The sequence below is a fragment of the Trichosurus vulpecula genome, chromosome 6, assembly GCF_011100635.1.
Source record: "Trichosurus vulpecula isolate mTriVul1 chromosome 6, mTriVul1.pri, whole genome shotgun sequence".
Classification (NCBI taxonomy): Eukaryota; Metazoa; Chordata; class Mammalia; order Diprotodontia; family Phalangeridae; genus Trichosurus; species Trichosurus vulpecula.
In genome coordinates, this window is record NC_050578.1 from 210174953 (window position 1) to 210196911 (window position 21959).

At 35.5% G+C, this 21959-nt stretch overlaps 1 protein-coding gene across 2 annotated transcripts in view; it reads right to left on the reverse strand.

The window, feature by feature from the left end:
- Positions 1-21959, reverse strand: part of FAM193A (family with sequence similarity 193 member A) — a 251271-nt gene that overhangs the window by 42543 nt on the left and 186769 nt on the right. The window contains exons 7-13 of one of the 2 annotated variants that reach the window (XM_036763452.1): positions 20378-20502; positions 16042-16189; positions 13062-13139; positions 10721-10833; positions 10342-10584; positions 2077-2230; positions 1326-1505 (exon numbers count right to left, since the gene is read on the reverse strand). In XM_036763452.1, the coding sequence (XP_036619347.1) occupies positions 1326-1505; positions 2077-2230; positions 10342-10584; positions 10721-10833; positions 13062-13139; positions 16042-16189; positions 20378-20502 (1041 nt within the window). The remainder of the gene's footprint in view (positions 1-1325; positions 1506-2076; positions 2231-10341; positions 10585-10720; positions 10834-13061; positions 13140-16041; positions 16190-20377; positions 20503-21959) is intronic. The other variant, XM_036763451.1, reaches the window with a different exon arrangement.

Sequence of the window (21959 nt, forward strand, 5' to 3'; positions counted from 1 at the left end):
GATGCTCTTTCCATCTAGCATGATGGCATAATTTTCTCCCTGCCTCCACCAAAACCCCCAACCACTCCTCATTTTATCTCACATAAAATTTATATGGCTAGAAATTTCTAATCAAGTAGAGGATTACTTGTGTTAATCATAGAACCCAGAGATATTAATTTATCCTGAAGATTACTATTATCTTCACTGTCATTTAAAAGTGAAGTAACCTATAAAAACACACATAGCAAATGAAACGTCCCAAGCTGTAAGGATTAAAAATATCACTACTTTGCACTCATACAGTAATTCCTCATGAGAACTTTTTGATTTGGCTTGCCAAGATTGTTTTATTAAGCTCATAATAATCTCTGAAGTTGCTAGGTGGCAAAAAATAAAACAATCCCCCACCTGCCCCCCATTTGAGTAGTGGAAGAATTAAACTGTCTATGGGTATGTGTCCTTGGAGAAATGGAAAATGAACAAAGAATCGTGACAATAGTGGAGGGTTACTTATTTCAAAACTGGAGTGTGTGTGTGTGTGTGTGAGCGTGCGCGTGTGTGCATGGTCTTAAGCCCCAAAGAAAAAACTTCACAAAGGGTACCCTTCATTACAAAGCAGATCTTTGAGAGAGAAAGAGGACAATCTTTTTGGAGATATAATAATACTCCATTATTGTTTATATAATTTTATAACACTCCCTTTATCTTTCTTCTAAAAGACATATTTGAAAGAAAAAGTAAATTAAAGTCCCACTTTGCTATCTTGTGACACAGAGGAAATGCTTTGTTCAAAAAGAGTAGAAGAGGCAGTATAACTCTGGCAGGCTCCATTATACTGGAAAGGCTTTAAGATCTAAAAATGGAACGTATAGATACCAGGTCAGAAGGGCTTGTCATCAGACTTGTCATAGGTTAATGAATTTTCCAGACATACTAACTCTCTAAAATTATCTATTAAGTCCTAAAGGAGTTCTGATCTGCTTTGGAGGTAGTAGTGCCCTCCTGAATAAAATCAAAGATCACCGAATTAGGTAAGTAAAAAGCATTTATAAAGTTAATTTTGGAGAGTTCTGGGAAGACTGTGATATCCTTTGAGATAAATGGGTTACTGCAAAACTAAGCTTTGGTATTATGAATTGAATCAAAGGAAATAAAGTAGAAATGTGGCTATATTTAATAATGCTTTTGGTGGGGTGGGGAAGATAAAAAAAAAAGAAAAAAGAAAAAGAAAACTTCCCTTAATCTGAATCTCAGAAGTTGATGACTTTATGATATAAAAAAAAAAAGTTCAGAAAGGGTCATATGTCAAGCTAAAATACCTTTAATAACAAACTACCCTATACCTGTTGACTTGGATAAGATGGTGGTGGACTATCCACTTTAGCTTCATCTTTTCTGGGACTTCTTTTTCCTAGAGTTATTTCTTCCTTTTGAGTTCCTGGGGGTTCCCCACTGCTCTCTCCATCTGCTTCTTCATCATCAGCTTCTGAGGAACTACTACTAGTGCTGCTTACCTGAGGAGACTTTAAAAAAATTTTTTTTAAAGAAATTATGTTTTTCAAATAAATCCCTTTGGTGTTTATTAGTTTGTAATAAGAAAGCTGACTACAAGTTTAAAGTTACTTATTAATTGACAATTTAGAATTCTGTAAATCTGGCTGTGTAAACTCACATTGATTCATTTAAAAAAAAGTCCTGGACAGAAGTCCAAACTATGGATAATGAAATTTCTAAGATATAAAATATAATTCTATTATGGATTTTTAAGAAGAAGATAAATGGGAAGATATGGTGCAAATTTTATAAGCTAATTGTCGTATCTTATATACATTGACCTTTGACAGAATCAATGCACATAGAACCATAGAAGAAGAGTTGGATGGGATCTCAGAAGACATCTGATCCAACCCTCTTACCTTACAAACTATTAAAAGAATTCCATTAAGACTTTTGGGACACATATATTGAAGAAATGACAACCTGAGTTACTTCTGGAAAAAGCGTGCATGACTACCAACATAAGCAGATTTTAATGCCATCAACGAGGCATGTTAGGCAGCTAATTCCTTATCTATGACCAAATTCATACTGTACCTCATCTTTCAATGCCATGTTTTCACCTCCACCATTTAGTTCACTATGGATTCCATTCATGTTGGCTACAACTTCTGCATCATCATAGTTATTCAATGGATAAATATCAGCAAATTTAGCTGATAAAGGTGCAACATCTTCATCATCACTACCACTGAGGAGCAAAAACAAAACAGGACACAAAATTGTAAGGCCATTCTGGGTAGAGGACACTTCAAAGCTACTATTAGTAATAATGATGATAGCGTGGCAAAGTGCAAAGAGTACGGCATATGAAGTTAGAAGATCTAAGTTCAAATCCTGCTGTTAGGTACATAATAGCTCTTCAAACTTGGGCAAGACTTGCCACTGCTGAGAGCTCAAGTTTGCTTTCCTGAAATATAAGGAAAATATTTCTATTACATACTCTACTAGATTATTCTTCATGAACTACTCGGCAAACTTTAAAATATTTTATAAATGTGAGTTGCTACTACTGTTTTTACTATGACAGAACTCACAAATGTCTTGCTCTTTAAGATTTACATAACCACTTTCCTCCCAATAATCCCGCGAGGTGGTAGTGTATTGTCATATACAATTTATAAATGAGGAAATTGGAGCTCCAGACAAGGGATGTCAAATTTCTAATAAAATGTCACAGAATTATTGTTAAATTATATTTTAGTGCTGCTTAATTAGGAAAACAACATGTAACAATAGAAGCAGTATGGAATTCTATGGTGTATTACTATACTATATTGATGTAAACTATACTATTAATATACTGACAATTTTCACTTTATGTAAGTGGACTGCTATGCAGACCTCTTGATTTTTATATAATGTGAATTTGCCCCTATTTACCTACTTCACTCAGCCTAGATAACAAAGGTATACACAAAAGAATACTTTTACGCAATTCATAAGATATACTACAATGCAGACATACGAAACACTGTGCCATGATAACAAAGAGAATTATGAAATGAAAGGTAAAGTTAATGATAAAGTATGCACAATACTGTACAGTAAAGTTAACACAGGTGTGCAGTATATTGCCTCTTCCCCACCCACTGCACCTAGCCTGGTGGTTGGCTGCCGTGCAGCTTTTTAAATGAAGCCATCAAGAGATGTTTGGACAGTGGCTCTCTTTTTTTTCCTTGTATATCTGATGATAACAAGCAGTATTATATAACCTCAACTAGTCTTTGAACTTTTAAAAATCTTTAAGTATTTGGATCCCTCTTTTCAATACAAGAAAAAATTTTACTCAAATAATGAAATGCTTCTGCCAATTGTACTGTTGTTGTGAACCTTTTCTGGTTTAACCTTGGGTTCCAAAGCTTTCCTTTCTCCTTCTGCAGTCTTTGCAACCAGCAGCTCGATCAGATGCTCCTTTGTCAGGCCTTCTCCATGAGACTCAATCAACTCCTCCACAGTATTCTCATCTACTTCTAGCTCCAATTCTTGTGCTAATTTTACAATCTGGTTACTCACTTCTTCCAATGTTTCATCTTTGTCAAATCCACAAAGAACTGCCGGCACACTTATCCCCAAGCTCTTTTCATACATGTTTTTGTTACATCTTCCCATGCCTTAGCATGGGAATATTCTAGGTTGCATAGTAAATATTATAGGACTTCCACGAAGCTCTCAATGTCGAGTTCTCTTGTTGTTGTTCGGTTGTTTTAACTGTGCCCGACTCTCTGTGACCGCATTTGCGGTTTTCTTGGCAAAGATATTGGAGTGCTTTGCCGTTTCCTTCTCCAGCTGATTTTACAGAAGAGAAAACTGAGGCAAACAGGGTTAAGTGACTTGCCCAGGGTCACACAGATAGTAAGTATGAGGCCAGAGTAGAACTCAGGTCCTCCTGAATCCAGGGCCCATGCTCTATCCACTGTGCCACCTAGATGCCCAGTCAAATCCTTATCTGCATCCAAAGCTGCAATTGCCTGAGCAAATGTGTAAATAATATGCCTTGCAATTTGAAATCATTCCCTAATCCAAAGGTTGTAATGAGGTAGTGTTAGAGGGGAAGACAGACCACTTTTACATTTTCATTAAAATTATCCATATGGGGAGGGTGACCTGGGACATTATCCAAAATAAGCAGAATCTTAAAAAGAATGCCATTATTATTACAAAACTTCTTGGGAAAGAACCAGTGCATAAATCAGTGCTCAAAGATGACAAGAGTTATCCATATCTTAGGGTTACTGAAATAATGCACAAGTACTGTTGCCTTGCTGATTCTTTTCTGAGCAGCGCACAAGAAAAGGTTTTAATTTGCAAGTCCCAGATGTATTCCCTCCAAGCAGAAGAGTAACTATTTTTCAAAGCTTTCTGCCCTGGCATAGTTTTTCCTCCACTGAGATGTAGGTTTAAGATGGCATTCTTTGATAAAATAGGTCAGTTCTCTCTACAGGAAAGATTTGCTACGGCAAAAGTAGGGACATTATTATTTTTTGTAGGAACTCTGGGAATTTCTCTGCTGCTCCAATATCTGCTCTAGCAGCCTCTCCTGACAATTGCACATTATGAAATCTTGCATGATTTTTAAATTGTGCAAACTAACCACTGCTTGCCATAAATACGTGAGTTCCCTCAGGGCATTTTATCTTTAAATCTTCAAAGAGGCTTCAAGCCTTAGCTTGAATTTGTCATCAATCTTAAAAGAATATTCTTTTAAGTGTGGTCTTCTATCCGTATAGTTAATAGTTTCTTCATCTGTAGAACAGCACCTTTCCTTTGTTTCAACAGTTAAGTCAATGTCATGCAAGCACTGCTTTTCGTGTACTCCTGTACCAAGGCACCATCCTTCACCATGTTATTCATAGTCAACGCCGCAAGACTAAGCTCACACGTTATCAATGACAGTTTTCTAATTAAGAGATGGTTCACTTTTCCCCCCAAGAGTATGTCTGCCACCAGCCATGGTACAAACATAAGGATCACTACTGAACAGAGTGAAAAGCAAAGTATCACTCCCTGTCCGCAGACATGCAGGAATTGACTTAGAGATGCTTCTCAGCTTCCCCAAACTGTTTAAGCTGTCTGTATCACACAGACTCTGCTTTGCATATGGAATTTTTGTAAATTTTTTTTGGAATGTGGATTTCTTTCAGAATTCTTTATGTAGAGTCAAATTTGTGTAATGTGAATTTATGTAAAGCAAGAACTATCTGTACTATGTATGATAGTATAGTATAACATACTCTACTATTATATGTATATTATGTTTTTATTAGAAATTGTATAGAATATTACGTAGTATACTATTCATTTAGAATACAGTATAGTGTACTATTGTATGTACACAATATTTATACTATACACACACACCATTATTGTATACTACAGTGTTATGTATATAATAGTATACTATACAATATCCTATAGAGATAGTATGCTATATTATATAAAGTACAATAGAATAGCACACAAAATACTATAGTAACACCCAATAGAAATCCACAGAAACCAATATACTATTATTGTATATTAACAGTGTATCATACAAGACTATAGTATATAATAGTATAATAAAATAATATACTATAGAAATCTATGTTTCATATAATAGTATACTATACACTATTGTATACTATATTATTATATACTAGAATATTATGATGATGATACTACACTGTATTATATTACACTATTACATCGTATGGAAGAGCTTTTTCCTTCTAACAACCTTATGAGGTAGTAGTACGAATATCACAAGTCCTTTGTTATGCTTAAGGAAACTTTGAGGCTTAGTGACATGTCAAAAGTCAGACAGAAAAAAGCGGTGGAGCCAGAACTTAAAACCCCTCTTGACTCCAAATCCGACGCTTTTCCTACTAACCTACATTTCCTCTCCAAAACTCATGAGAACTGGAGAAAATGTGTGACAATAAAAATAGGTATCCATACATTTACAGCAGGTGGGTGGCACAGTAGATAAGAGTGCTGGCTCTGTAGTCAGTAGAACCAGAGTTTAAATCCAGTCTCAAATGTTTAGTTGGCTGTGTGACTCTGGGCAAGTCCCTTCACTTCTGACTGCCTCAAGTTTCCTCAAGTGTAAAATGGGGATTACAGAACGTATTTCACAGGGTTGTTATAAGGATCAAACAAGACAGTATTTGTAAAGTACTTAGCATAGTTCATGGTAACACAGTTAGTAGATGTTTAATAAATGCTTGTTCTTTCCCCCCTCACGGTCTTCAATATAATCTGGATATGCTAACAATGTTGGGGTCAGACTCTGCATACATGCCATAAGAAAGGATAATGTAAGTATTTGGGGGGACAAATGTACTTTCCCCAGATCTTCCCCACCCGACGGCAAAAGAGGAAGTCAACACACACCATAACTAGCAATTTTGAGGCCCTAGAGAAAAACAAATGCATTGTCTTAAATAAAAAAATTAAAAAGACAATGTAAATGTGGTAACACAACAAATGCTAACATCAGTTTCACGTATTAATATCAAGAGGCCATAGAGGCAATTTTCTTTTAATTCTTTTTAAGTAATGACAAAATTAATAAAACGCACCATCACATTTCTCAAATAATGAGGTTTACTGGAAGACACAAATTAGAGAATACCAGTGTGCTAAAGCCCTTGTGTTGTCCAAATCTACCCACTTCAACTCTGCTCTCTGTAATTAACAAACTTGCTTTCATCATAAACTTTCCTATTTCTCATTTCTTCCATCTTCTGGCACTTACGGACACCTAGCTCTCTCCTGCTGACACTGTACTTTTATACAATTTCCCCCAGCTTACTGGTCATGATGGTGGAGTATTCCTTGATTTCTGTGGCTACATCCAGATACTCCCAAGGGTAACACCATTCAAATTTATCACACAAGCATTCTTCCACAGTTAAGTGCTCTCCTCCCCAAATCTTTCTCTCATACTTGGAAACTTCAACTTATACAACAGTAGTCCTCCAAACACCCTAACTTTCCAGTTCTTTCATCTACTCAATGCCTCTTACCTCTACCCCATTTCAACTAGATAGTCACATGCCTCATCTTTTCATTACCCACAAAAGGTTCTATATTCATGAACTCCAAAAGAGCTTTATCTGACCATAACTTTTTTATCATTCAATCTTTTCCTGCCTTACAACTCCTATCCTTATTCTAGATTCTCACCTCCACTGGCTGTACCATCTTCCCTTCAAACCCCAACCTTCCATTACTCTCTCCATCTGCCACAGTTACTACTATTGAGAGGCTGCAGAGATAAGATGGAGAACGCAACAAAACTGTGCTGTTTGGGTCTACTACAACTTGTGTTACATATTCTGAACTGAGCCTTCCCTGATCCAGGGTATCTCTTTCACATTCGTTTCCCTTCTTAGTTTGCAACACCCATCCTCACAATGGCTCTTCTGAACTTTGTCCTTTCTTCAAGCCTCCCACAGCACCTGCTTCCCTCACTCTCAACTGAGGACCTCACCTTACACTTCACTAAAAAAAAATCCAGAGCCATTTGTCAATAGCTCCTTCTTATTCCCTCCTCATATCACATCCCTCAGCTGTCTTTCCCTACCATCTCTTCTTTCACCCATCTCTCATGAAGAAGTAGGCCTTCTCTGTGTCAAGGCAAAATTCTTTTTTATGCCTCCTTGATCCCCTCTCCTCTCATCTTCTCCAGCAGATTTCCCTATCATCCTTACTCTCTTGCCTATCTTTAATCTTTCCTTAACTACTGTCTTTTTCCTTGCTGCCTACAAATACACCCATGTCTCTCCCATCCTTTAAAAGAAACGAAAACATTACTTTATCCTGCAAGCTGTCATCCTTTATCTCCCCCTTTCATGGTTAAACTCCTTGAGGAAATCATCTGTACTTGTCACTTCTTCTCCTCTTTCTCTCTTAAACTCTCTTCAGTCTGGCATCTGGCTTCATCTTTCAATTGCAACTGCTCTCTACAAAGTTACTAACAATCTCATAATTATTAAATCTAACAGTCTTTTCTCAGTCTCTATGCAGTCTCTGACACTGTTGATTACTTGGCTTTTCTGGATATTCTCTACACTTAAGGTTTTCCCAGCCACCTCTTGAGGTAGGCTTTCCTACCTTTGGACAGTTCTTTTTTATTTTTAAAATAGTATTTTGTTTTTCCCCCCAATTACTTGTTAAACAATTTTTAAAAACTTTTAAAAATTTATTTAAAGTTCCGAGTTCTGACAATATAATATCTATCTTAACCCTTGCGACTTTTGTTCAACATAAGAAGGAATGAACATGTAACCAATGGCAAATGAAAATAACTAATACGTCCATTGAAACCATCTATTAACCATTAAATGTCTTGTCTATATTGTTTACTTGAGGAAACCTAAGGAACGCCAAATCAATTTTTCATATTTAAGTTATATAATTTAAAACTGAAGGAACCTTAAGGATCATCTAGCAGTCAATTCCTCACTTTGTAGATGAGGAAATTGAGAGGTTAATAAATGCCTTGGCTAACCAAGGTCACAAAGCATTGAGTAAGAGAGCCATGATCCAAATACAGGTCTTTCTGCTTCATTAGACGTGAAATGCCTGTGATACTACTCTATTTAAAAACCTTGCCTACTAAGTATAAATTCCTGATTCTGGTGTTTTTGTGATCTGCTATAATTTGGCTCCAACCTATCTTTCTCATTTTACCTCATTCCATTTCCTTTCATGCTGAATGCAAGCTCCTTCTTCAAGGACTCTTTTGTTTTGTCTTTTTATTCCTGGAGAATAATGTAGTGCCTTGTACCTAAAATGCACTTAATGAATATTTGTTAAACTGAATACACTCTAGCCTCCCAAACTGAACTACTCCATACACTACTCTTACCCAAGTCCTCCTCTTTGAGTCTTTTTCCACACCATCACACCTCAAGAACAAAAGAGATTCCATGGACTTCCACACATTTCCTTCTGGTGATAACCTTTTTCTATTTCTTGAAGACCCAACTCAGATGCCACCTCTCCCATGAGCTTCCCCTAATTCCCCTCCTTCTCTCCTCCAACCTTACCAAAGTTACTTTTCCCATTTCAATTGTTTTATCACTTTGATGGACCTTTCCTTTGCCCTCATCTTACTCTGCCTTGTACAGTTACTCAATCTGCTTCCCCTATTAGAGTATAAACTCATTTAGAACAACTGTGGCAGATCTATTTCTACTGTCAGTGCTTATCACACTGCCTTGCAGACAGAACACTTTATCACTATCTACTAAACGAATAGCAGCTTATATTCATGGAGACATGGCACATTACACACTTTACATCAACTATTTCAAACCTCGGCACAAGGGCTATAACAATCTTCTATTGTAACTTCTTATATTTATAAACAGGAGAAAAACTTTGAGAAATGAAACATGTCCAAGGTAAGTAAATGGAAGAACTAGGACCTGATTCCAAGTGTTCTGACTTCCAGTACTACGTTCTTTTCACAAGGTAACAAAGTATTTTTGTTCTGTGGCCATTAAAGATAAGTGGTTACTGAATAGACTGCATTCATACCAAACTATGACTAAAAATATTTCTTTAGACATTTTCCTTTTGTTCTGGCAAAATAATCTAGGCTTTTATATAAGCATTGGTTTTCAAGCCATCCCAGGATAATCCCTTACAAAGAGATGGTGTGTATATGTGTTTTTTTTTTAAGTTTACATATTATTTTGAGACAGACTGATGAATATTATTGCAAAATTTAAAAAGTATTTCAGAATTATCAAGAATTTGGGCATAAAGCAAGATAAGAAAAGGAATGCAAATAAATAGTAAGGATGCCCCAGTCTCAAGAAATACTGGAATCGTTCATCTAGAATAGGAATTAACTGGCAATACAACTGAATTAATTCCAGATTATTATATAATAATGGAGCTTTAACAAAAAGCTTAAAACTGAAAAAATTCAAGCTGCTTCCTGTTAAAATGTCATTATTGTTCCAGGGAGAAAATAACATATAAAAAGACTATTAAATTTAACACTAAAATAATGAAAAACTTGCTTCTACCAAACTACATAAAATTTTAAAACTCTAACTTTATAGGCAATCCCCAATGTGCCAACATGGTTTTCTTTAACTGACAGTTTATTTTCTGTTTCATTTAACAAAAAACTCTTGAAGTTCAAGCTATATATTCCAGTATCTTTTAAAAGCTGCCTTTCAGAAAAAAAAAATTAAGCTATATTTTCTTTAGACAACTTTTTTACCATTTATCTATGGCTCTTTTATTGTTAGTTTACTGAAACTTTAGAAACCTCACCAAAAAAAAATCAATACTTACAAATTTGGGGCAGAGCCATTGTCTGTGAGGATGAGTCTGGGATGTTGCTGTATTGTAATAGGAGAGCTGGAACCTGACCCTGAGCTTGCTGATGACATACTAGGTGGGCGCATCTCAGAAAGATAGTCAGGAGCAGAATCAACTTGTAGTGGCAGTTGGTTAATATGCATGTCGTCAGTGATTGGTGAGTCCATGATGCCACATGTAAGGATGTGGGAAAGGCTGCAGTCATCACAAGTACATCTAATTAAGAATTAAGGAGAATTATAAAGATATTCAACACAAAACTAAATTTTTTTAAAAAAGAGTCATTCTAGTTTTCCATTTGGTAAAATAAAGATTAAATATTTTCTAACGAGTACCTATTGGTGAGGCTCACCTTCTCCTATAATTACAGTTAGGACAGTCAGGCATGCTCAGACGTGATGACAACATATGCCTCATGGTATCTGTGAAGTTGTTCTCTCCTGCTAGTGCTTTCTTATTATTTAGCTAGAGTAAATAAAGAAAAGAACAGTTTAATTTTACAATACATTTTCCAATCAAATAAAATTCAAAATGCAAATGATTATAGAAATAGTCAAGTCTCTCAAACTACATATATGTCCTCACACCCAAAACATGTATATTTTATCTCATACAGACAGAATCACAGCTGCAGGCCTTGGCAGTTACTCTTTGAAGCCCCTCACTTGGCCATAAGGAAATGGAATTTGCAAAGAGATGAATTAGCTTCCCCAAGGTCACACAGAGGGAGAACGTGACAGGGTATGGAGGTGGGGAGAGGTAAGAAGGGAGAGAAATGGTTCATGTGTGATGTATACATCATGGGAAATGTATCATGTCTCAGAAGCTGGCCTTCTATTCCACGTACCATATTGCTTTCTAAGGAGTTTCTTATCTAAATTAAATGAGAGGTCTTATACAAACAATCTGTTATACTCATATACGCTAATTTGTTCAGCCATTGCCCAAATGATAGCTATCTAATTGCTTGCTGGATTTTTGCTTTGTTTGTTCTTACTACTACCAATACTGCTACTAGGAACACTATTGTGCAGATAAGACCCGCTTCTCCCATTAGTAACTTCTTTCAGGTATAGTCAGTCACAGGGTTCACCGAGGCAAAAGGTCCACAAGTCTCTCTCCACTCCACTATATCTTCTAGTCAGCTGCCAAAGTGATCTTCCCAAAGCATAGGTCTGACCAAATCGACCCCTGGATTCACTAAATTTCAATAACTCCCTATTGCTTCCAGGATCAACTATACAATCCTCTGACATTAAAAGCCTTTCATTACCTGTCCCCTTACCCTTTTCCAGTCTTCTTATATGTTCCTCTCCCTTCACATACTGTGAAATCCAAAGACACTGGCATCCTTGCTATTCCTAAATGATACCGTATCTCCTGAATTTGAGCATTTCCAATGACTGTCTCTCATGCCTTGAACTCTCTCTTTCCTCATCTCTGCATTTTGACTTCCTTCAAATATTAGATAAAACCCAACTTTCTACAAGCCTTTCCCAGTCTTTCTTGATCTTAATGCTTTCTGAGACTGAACCCCAGTCTCCAAATTTATAATGTATATATCTTATTTTTATATAGTTGTTTGAATGTCATTTTCTTCATTATGCTCTTAGTTCCTTAAGAGCAGGGACTATTTTTTACCCTTCTTTATGTCACTAGCACATAGTGCAGTGCTGGAATATATTAGACACTCAATAAATGCTCAGTGATTTACTACCTGACAAAAAGGTTGGAGTAATAACTCCACCATAAGAATATGACATGCCCTCATTATACAACAGCCACATGGACATTTAATTTTTTCTATATCTCTACTTATTTGATGGCTGCTAAGTAAAAACTCAGAGTTGTTTTAATTTACACTTCTCAGATTGTCAGTGGTTTTTTCATATGGTTGTTGAATATCTGTGGGGTTTTTCCCCCCAAGAATTACCTGTTCATCTACATCTGACCTACATCTACAATGACATCTACATTTATCTATTGAAGAATAATTGTTATAATCATGTCAATCTTTTATAAATTCTAGATGTCAGAATGATCATAAATGTGAAATATAAATTAATTTTCCCAGTTTGTGTTTTTACTTCTTAATCCAGGATAACTATAAGCTATTTACCATAATTTTCTCAATTAAACAAATTTCTGTCACAATTCTCTAGATCATGCTAAGTATAGTTAAGAGAATTAGGCAGTGCAAACTCACTAACAAAAAAAACTTCATTACTGAATGACAATCAGTATAAAATAAGTCTATCTTAGATTCAATCACCAGAGGTAGTTTAGTTACTGAAGTACTACAAGGACCTCAATCATAAGCTAAACTCAAATTATGATCATTATAGACAGTATTATGATGAACTTTCAGTACAGTATTAAAAACATACTCAAAATTCAAATAATGAACTTTAGATATACTAAACATTGAAGTTGTAACATTTTCAAGAACTATTTCACCTGTTAATACTCCTCCCCCAAAGTGGAACAAGTTAATAAAAGTGAGAGAATTGTACTATATAATTTTTAATGTCCTTAAAAGCTCTAAATCTTTATACTATGAAGAAACCTGTGAGAAAAGCAGTAAGCCAGGCTGATTATCATTGTCTATGCCCTGGTAAGAAATATCAATGTGCCTGACTAATAAGTAAATTACTTTGTCAACCAAAACTTCTTCATTAGGTATACAATTTTACCTGTTCTTCAATAAATCGTCTTTGTTTAAAAAATTCCCAGTCTTCTTTTAACATGCGCTGTTTGGTTTTCATTGCCATCTAGGTAAAAGAACACATGAAAATTACAATCTATGTTAGTATAGAGCCATTTCTAGGATGCCTAGATCTTCAAATGACATATATGATCTATGGACACCAAAAACACAATGGCAAAAAAATATATTACTCGGCATTTCAATTCAATTTCAATTCTTGAAATCATTAAAAAATCTTCATAAATACTTTTCTTGCATGACAAAACATACATGCATATGGTTAAAAAAAAAAAGAGACCACAGAATCCAGTTCAACAGCTGAAGGAAACCTCAGAGGCAATCTCATCCAGCCTCTTTACTTAAAGATGAGGAAACAGGGGTATAAAGAGGTTAAGTGACTCAAGTACAGACAAGTAGTTAAAAAAAAGAGATAGGACTAAACTCAGGGGGCCTCTGATTCCAAAGCCAGTGCTCTTGCCACAATACCACAAGTTTAAAATCTTATTTGAGAAAGGCTCAATGTACAGCTGAATTCCCTGGTTTAACTTTTAGGCATAATTAAAAATAAATAAATAAAACAGCCAAATTACTGAGTTAATTTAAAATATATGACACCTGAAATTCTTAATGATTGTAATTAACTGTTTAATTGTTATATGATCAGGGCAAAACCTGCTCTGTGACTCTAGCTCTTCACTCCAAGGTTGGAGTGCCCACCACTAGAGAAATCAAAGAATCACATTGGGAGTCTAAAGACCTCAGAAACCACTGAATCCAACCCACTCACTTTACAAATGAAAATAAATGAGTTTCAGTGAGGTTAAGTGACTTCCCCTGGGTCATGTGGGTAATAAACAGCAATACATTTAAATATGGATTCTCTGATTCCACCAGAATTCTCTTTCTTTTCTCATCTGTTACAGTGTGAAAGTGAGTTTGGTGCTCTGGAATCAAACTGGAAAAGCTACCAATATGCTGACAGGTTATGTCTCTTCCATTAGAATTAACCTAGTTAGATATAGAGAGACTGATCATCACACAGCTGGTCAGCAGGTTAAAATGTTTAAGCCAAAGTAACTTATTTTGTGAGGGGTATGTGATCTATGAGTACTTACAAGGAAGAAAGCATATATCAAAAAAAAAGGGCACACTCCACCATAATCGAGGTGGCCCTCAGGTCCTGTGGATTATCCAGCTATCTACCAGGACACCAGTTCCTATATCAGAATCAGTCAATCTGCCCTCCCATCCCTCATATTTGTTTTAATAGAACTGGACCTGCTGAGTTCAGTGCCCCTAAACTACGTACACCACTCTCCTAACCCTGGTTAAGTCACTCAGTTTGGGGGCTTCACATCACTCATAAACTGAACTTTTCTGATAGGTGGATAAATAGAAATTTATTTCAGTAGTCAATCAGTCAGTAAACATTTATGAAACATTCTTCTCTGTATCAGCCAATGTTCTAAGAGCCGGGGATACAAAGAAAGGCAAAAGTCAGTCCCTACACTCAAGAAGCTGACAGTCTAACGAGTGAGACAACAAGCAACCAAATATGTACAAACAAGCTACACAGAGGAAACATTGGAGATAATCAACAAAGAGGAGGGAAGGCATTTGAATTAAGAGGAACTGGTAAAGGCTCTCTGTAGAAAATAGGACTTCAGAGGGACTTGAAGGAAGCCAGAGAAGTCATGGGGTAGAGATGAGGAAAGAAAGAATCCCAGACATGGAAGGCAGTCAGTGAAAATGCCCAGGATTGGGAGATAGTATTTCACTGTTTGAGTAATAGCAAAAAAACCCAGTGTCATGGGATGTCAAGAGTACATGGAGGGTGAGTAAGGTATAAGAAGAGTAGAAAGGGGGGTGGGGAGGAGTTATGGAAGCCTTTTAATGCCAGAGGATTGATCTTGGAGGTAAAAGGGAACTATTAAAATTTAATGAATGGGGGCCAGAACGACATGGTCAAATCTGTGCTTTAGGAAGATCACTTTGGCAGCTGAGTCGAGAATGAACTGGAGTGAAGATAGACTTGTAGGAGAAGGCCAACCATTAGGTTTCTGCAGTAATTTGGGTGAGATGATGAAGGCCTGATTCAGGGTGGTGGCAGTCTCAGAGAAGATAAGGGGGCATATACAATAGACATTAAGAAAGTATCTTCAACCCACTGTACCTAGCTAGTCAAAGATTATGCTTCACATTCTATCCAACTGCCTACCAATATATCAGGATCCTGTCACCATTTATGCTTTCCCAAATACTCCTTGACTCATTTCCCTTTTCTCTCTAGTTCTGGAAAGATAATAAAATTATCACCAACGCTATTTATAAATTATAATTTTATATTTAAATTATAATTTTATATTCATGCATATAGATACATCAATGTATATAGATCAATCTATCTATATATCAATCTTGCAATCCATATATGTGTGTATATATGGCAACAAAGCACTACAGTACTACAGGGCATTCCAGTGAAATCTATCCATCCATCTGGATTGCAAGACTGATATAAATCATATATGCATGTATGTACACACACACGTGCACGCGCGCACACACACACGACCTAACAAAACTTGGAAGCAGGCTACTACCACATGTTCCCATTTCAGTACCATTAAAAGTGGCCAAAGGAATATCAAAATAGTCAGGTAGGAAAGACTAAGCTTCCACGCTAAGAGTGGGCTTCCTTTCCTGATGTTTACACTGCTTCACTCAGCATCAGTTTTCATCAATTTTATACAACACAAGGAGAAGGGCTGCCACCTTGTAGTCTCCCTGAAGTGACTGCTACCCATTTTAGATGTAGAAATATTTGTGAATATATGTAGACATACACATACAAAGCTTGATCTATTCACGATTATTTACACATACAGTACACTAATATATACATTGAAAACATCTGCATACAGCACAGATACTATCAAGCAGACAACTTGTTATAAAATTCTCACCTGTTCATCTACATAATCATCTATTCTTTTCTGACATTCAAGCCATTCTTCAGCAACTCGACCCATCTCTTCTTCTAAGTGCTGATACCTTTGTAATAAGGTACTATACATATCTTCGCTACAGGAATCATGTGATGTTGTCCCAAGCCTGAAAAACAAAAAATCTTTTAGTAGGAAATCGAAAAAACTACCACTGAAATAAATGGTGGATACAAATAACCAAAACGTTTCATTTATTTAAAGAAAAAAATTCAAATCAAATAGGAGATTTCAAGGATACGTGTGTGGAAGAGTTGCCATGGTCAATTTGGTGATGAACATTTTCAAGCTTAGATCAAAGTCTTTCTAGTTTAGAAGGATGTAATAGGTTTACATTCCATCATCATAGTCTTTGAGAACCCAGAGATATCTTCACATCATAATAATACATCAGAGTACAATTTCAGCATAGAAGGAATAAGGTATTCATATTACTTCCTAAAATCTTGCAGAATGCTAAATAAAGTTCAGTTTTAGCCACTAGTTCAAGAGGTAGGAACTTTTTTTTTCTATTAAGATCCACCTGACACAACCTGGAAATGGAGGCTTAGGAAACACCTTTGAAGCCTTGCATCAATCAAAGGCCATAAGTAATAATCAACTTAATTTCGTATGTATTCAGCTTATGATAAAGAAAACAGTTCTCATCTTCCAAAATTAAATGGAACATAAATTTATAATGTCCAGTTAAAAGAAAGAGAAAGAACAGAAAGAAAAAGAGAAAAACAAGAGTAGAAATGCAACTGGTCTAAAAGTAATAATAAAAAAAGAAAAACAACAACAAAAAAAAGAAAAACATCAACAAGTTTAATGGGACATCATACCTCCATGCTACTAAAGGTGAACTGTGTTTTCCATATTATAGGAATGTACAGGGCTTTTCCTCTTTGATGCCTCTATTGTTCACTGACTCAGGTTAAGAAGAGGAGCTAGAGTAGGCCTGAGCTAGAGGGTTCCTATTCTTTTCTTAGTTTTAGTTTTCTTATATGCAAAATGGATAATATACAAATGGACTATTTAGAGGTTTGGGGGCTATTATAAGGAAAGCTTTTATAAGCCTCAACGTGCTACAGAAATTTGAATTATTACTATCGTGACTATGGGGTGAGGATTAATGCTATGAAGAATAATTTCAATTCTATTTATTTTGGGCCTTAGACCTGGTCTCTTTTAAAGAGCTGCATATGAGAGGTGGCATGGTAAATAGAGAGGGGTGCTAGACTTTAAAAGTTAAGAAGACATGGAAATCCTGCCTCTAATGCTAGCTGGGTCACTATAGGCAAATCATTGCCTTCTTAGTCTCAGCTTTCTCATCTTTAAAGTGAGGAAAATAATACCTATAGTATCTCCCTTGCTGGCTTGTTGTACAGCTCAAATGAGATAACATATGTACAGTACTTTGCAGACTTTGTACCATTATAGAAATGTCAATTATAACGTTGTTATTATTGAGAGTATAAGCCCCCTTTCAGTACAGGTTTTGTGTCTTCATGTTTTGCAAAATTCCTGGCATAGTATAACAAAGATCTAAATGTGGAAAACCTAAAAGAGGAGAATAATTCAAATCATGATATAGAACTCTCAAGCAGAACTGACCATCTGAAGTTTTTATTGTGGTTCAACAGAAACATGTCAGTCTGAGTGAACTATGCCAACAATTGGAGGGGACCAAGACCAAGACTTAGAGTCTGAAGGGACCTTAGAGCCTCTTTGCTTGCCTTCCTTTAGATATGAAGAAATTGTGGAACAGAGAAGTTAAGTGTCTTGCCCAAGGTCATTGAGCCAACCATTTGGCAAAGCAAAGACTCAAACCTAGCTCCTCTGGTTTCACTCTCAGAGCTCTTTTCATATTATGTGGCCTTCCAAGGATATGTGAAGCCACCAAAATATAAAAACAAACAAATATGCATACAGCTATGGAACTTTTTCCATTTCTTCTGAAACCTAGCTGAATATTTGAAAGAATCATGATTATAATGTAAAAAGTTTAGAATTTCCAAAAGGTTAATTGATTCTCAAGTTTCTGGGTATGGATTTCATGTTGGGGAGGGAATAGGCAGAAGTGAAGAACATCAAATTAAAGGCAGATGAAATGATAAAAGGGAAATGAAGAGGCAGAGAGAAATAGTGAATGGGTTCTGGGAAAAGCATAAACTACATTCATTTTAAATTTCTGTGTCATAAATACGTGACCAGTTCTAAACTAAGGGGCTTTTATTTGTAAAATTAAAGACCTGAAGAATCCATATCTTCTTCATGTTCTACAAACTGCCTTGCACAGGAATACGTACCAAATAATCACTCAAACACTCATGATATTACTCCAGGAATATAAATACCCCACTTTTTCTAACCATAAGCCACAGATTATGTAGGTTTTTTGCCAGAACAACAGCTAACTATTCTATCATTGTAATCTCTTGCTTTCTCAGTTTCTACGTTATTCCTTTTCATGGTCAATCCTGAATCCAGTTTCTACAGTTTTAGTTGTAGACTCACTAACAATCTGAAAAACTGAAATATCAAAGGAAACACTAGCTTTGCAGCCCATACTCACTGATATCCGCTTCCTACCCCTGCAAGATAGCAGATTTAGTCTCCTTTTCTAAGTTATGAAATATAGAAGATCAAAGATGTGATCACACTGAGAGCAAAGCAGGGGGATGTTTCCCAGTGCTCTTCTTGGCTCATTCTGGGTTAACCAGCACCCAATAATAAGGTATAAGATATTTTCCAAGACAAAGTTTCACTGGAATCCAGAGAGGAAAACAAAATGAGTATTCCATCTCATCAATAACAGCATTAAGTATTGACAGGACTGATGAAAAACAATGTTTAAGAAAAACTTTAATACCTTAATTTTAATTTTTCTAATATGAGACAGAATCTGGCAAATAAACAGTATACCTTCTGTGCAAAACTCTATACATAAGGAAGTTCTCATAGTAGACTGACTAGAAACGATCATATGCTAAGCATATTTATTGTAAATTTACAATGCTGACATTGAAATAATTCTTTCAATTTTTACTGGCATACTTTAAAAAATGGACCAGAAAAGTAAATGAATGAATACTGTACAATTTCATTAAAACGATTAGTATCACAGTGTCTGAAGCAAATACAAACAGTACAAATACTTTACGGTACTAGGCTTGCAAATACTTTATTAAGTTTTCACATATGCATGTTATGGAAACATTTGTACATTAAACCCTCAACTTTGAAGTTAAAATTAGGAAAACAGTTCAACATGGGCCAAACTAAGATGAGGTTTACTTAGTCCCGATAAAGAAAATTGTATGATACCTTATAAACAGCACACTTTTGCCCATTTGGGGGGCAATGTGAACAAATATACGAATATCTTTCAAGGGCCATTTATCATATTGACTTGTCCTTATTACAGTGCTCACCAAATAGTAGGTGTGTGGCTTTCTCACCAGACTAATTTGTGTTCTTCTATAATACTGATTTGGTTTTTAATTACTTTTTATTATTAATTTAATAAATGTCAAGTAAGATGAACAAAAAACAGCTGAGTTTCAGAAAAAACTTAAAAATGTATTTTAGAACCCTCATTACTTTGATTCCTCTTTCAAAGATGTTTCTGGTTCATTTTACTTAATCTCTGCAATACAATGTGGGACTCCTCACCAGGGCACTCATTTCCAAATCTCAATGCTTCATCTAATATAATAAATATTTTGGGAGAAGATCAGAAGAAAGAGAGAAGATACAGAAAGTAAAGAGAGGTTAGAATAAAAGAAATGATGTAAGTCAAAAATGACTGAACAGAAATTAAACTATTGTTTCCTCACTGTTTTTTCTTAGTCTTTTTCTTCCACTAACTTTCCTGTCTTGATTTTTCAGGAAGTAATTCTGTATAGGAATGTGCAAGCACAACCTTGTTTCTGTATGTGTGGAAGAAGTGGGAGAAGATGACAGCGAGGAGGGAAAGAGGGTAAAGATCTCTTAAAAGGTAACAGGATTTGGCAGTGGGAAGCAAAGACTGGATAGATATCTCAGAACTTAGAGTTTGAAAGGACTTTAAAGACCTTCTAATCACATTTTACTGCAAAGAGATTTAAGGCCCAAAAAGGTTTCAGGAAAAGAAGTAACAAAATTAAAAAAATAATAATTGTATTAGGAAAGGGGCAAATAGTATTCAACAATAATTTACTAAAATAAGACTTATCCCTTCTTCCTAAGAGTTCTTGTGACTGTACTGTACCAAAGGCAAATAAAGAATACTATTGTTACCAATATTAATTTCTTATACATATTAAACAAATACCTGAGCTGTGAAAGCAGTGTCGGCAAGCTGTTCTGGAGGAGTGGTTCAGAAAAGACCAAATTTTCAAAGAGGTGTTTATTGTGCAGTTCCCAAGTCACCTGGAATTTTTTCAAATGCTCATTCTCCTAGTTAAAAAAAACAAAACACATACAAGCACACACAAAATATACTAAATGGATGAAGAAACATCAAAATAACCACATGTCAAAAATATGGGAATACTTGCTTACCCATTTTACATTAATATACCCAGGAGTGGGTGTGTGTGTGTGTGTGTGTGTGTGTGAATTAACTGCTGGATACCTAAAACTGAGCTATGCAACACATCTTTGAAATACCTAACATTCTTAAACACTAAAACTTCTGAATGGTTTTTAAAACATCTCAAAAGTAACAAGTTACTAGTAAGGTATTAAAGATTCTCTCTTAGTGCATTAAAGAAGTTACGTAATTAAAATGTAAACAGCTTAAACTTTTAAAATAATAACAATACTAGAATACAAAGAATTTATTTTCTTAAGTTTTGGGGCTACCTTATAAATTTCTTCTCTTTAGCAACTGTACTAACCTGATAGACTAAAGCTACTTCTCTAGTAATGAAATTCTCCTTTGTCAAAAGATTGTCTTCTATTTCTTTAATTAATGAATTATGTTAATTGAACTACTTACAATGATCTTTGAGTTAAGACATGATCATCACAAACAATGATACCAAGATTAACCTATTACTGCTTCTTGTATTTGAGTATCACACAACTAACAGTACTGTTTCAGTAGCAGAAATTATTGATATATAACCTATGATACTGATTTTCCTCCAAAAGATATGGATGTTCTTTTTTGCAAACAGCTGGTCCTGTGTGAAGCTGTGCTTCTGATTCATTAGTTGCATATCTGATCTTCAAATTGTGTCATCCCATCTTATATTATTCCTTGTTTAACAACGAACAGTTTTTAGAAACTGACAGTGTTACCTATTATTGTCTCTATTTAGGCTTCTTCAACCACTGATAACTAATGGCAAATTGTTTAAGTTCTCCGCTATCATATAACCTTTTCACATTTTTACTATCTAACCAAACTGAGTTGAAACAAGTATGGCTGGGATGTTGGTGGACAAACTACACTCTGGGGCTTCTTTGCCATTACCTTGCCATTTCAATGAATATGTCTAAGCATGAATGACAGATTAAACTAGTCCAGAAGCAAAATGTGGTATTTTCAGTAAGTCCCACCCTTGCAAAATACACATAGCAGATTGATGGAAAATTCAGTCCAGTAACATGCCATCATTGTTTATAACCTCTGGTAATAAAAGACAGGGAAACTGGCATGAAAAACAAATCCACAGAAAATCTTAATTTGTCAGTAATTTTCAATATGCTCTTCTACCTACAGTTTCATCTTTTTGTTTTTATTGTCTCACAAAGGTGTTTTTTAAACTTAAAAATGGACTAAAAGAATGGCAGCAAAAGGGAGAAGAGAGAGAGCCAGATATTTTCACAAATAAGGCAGTTAGTCCTGAAGATGATGCCATTGAGAAACAGTTATATATTGATATAATTATAATAATGTGCAATTA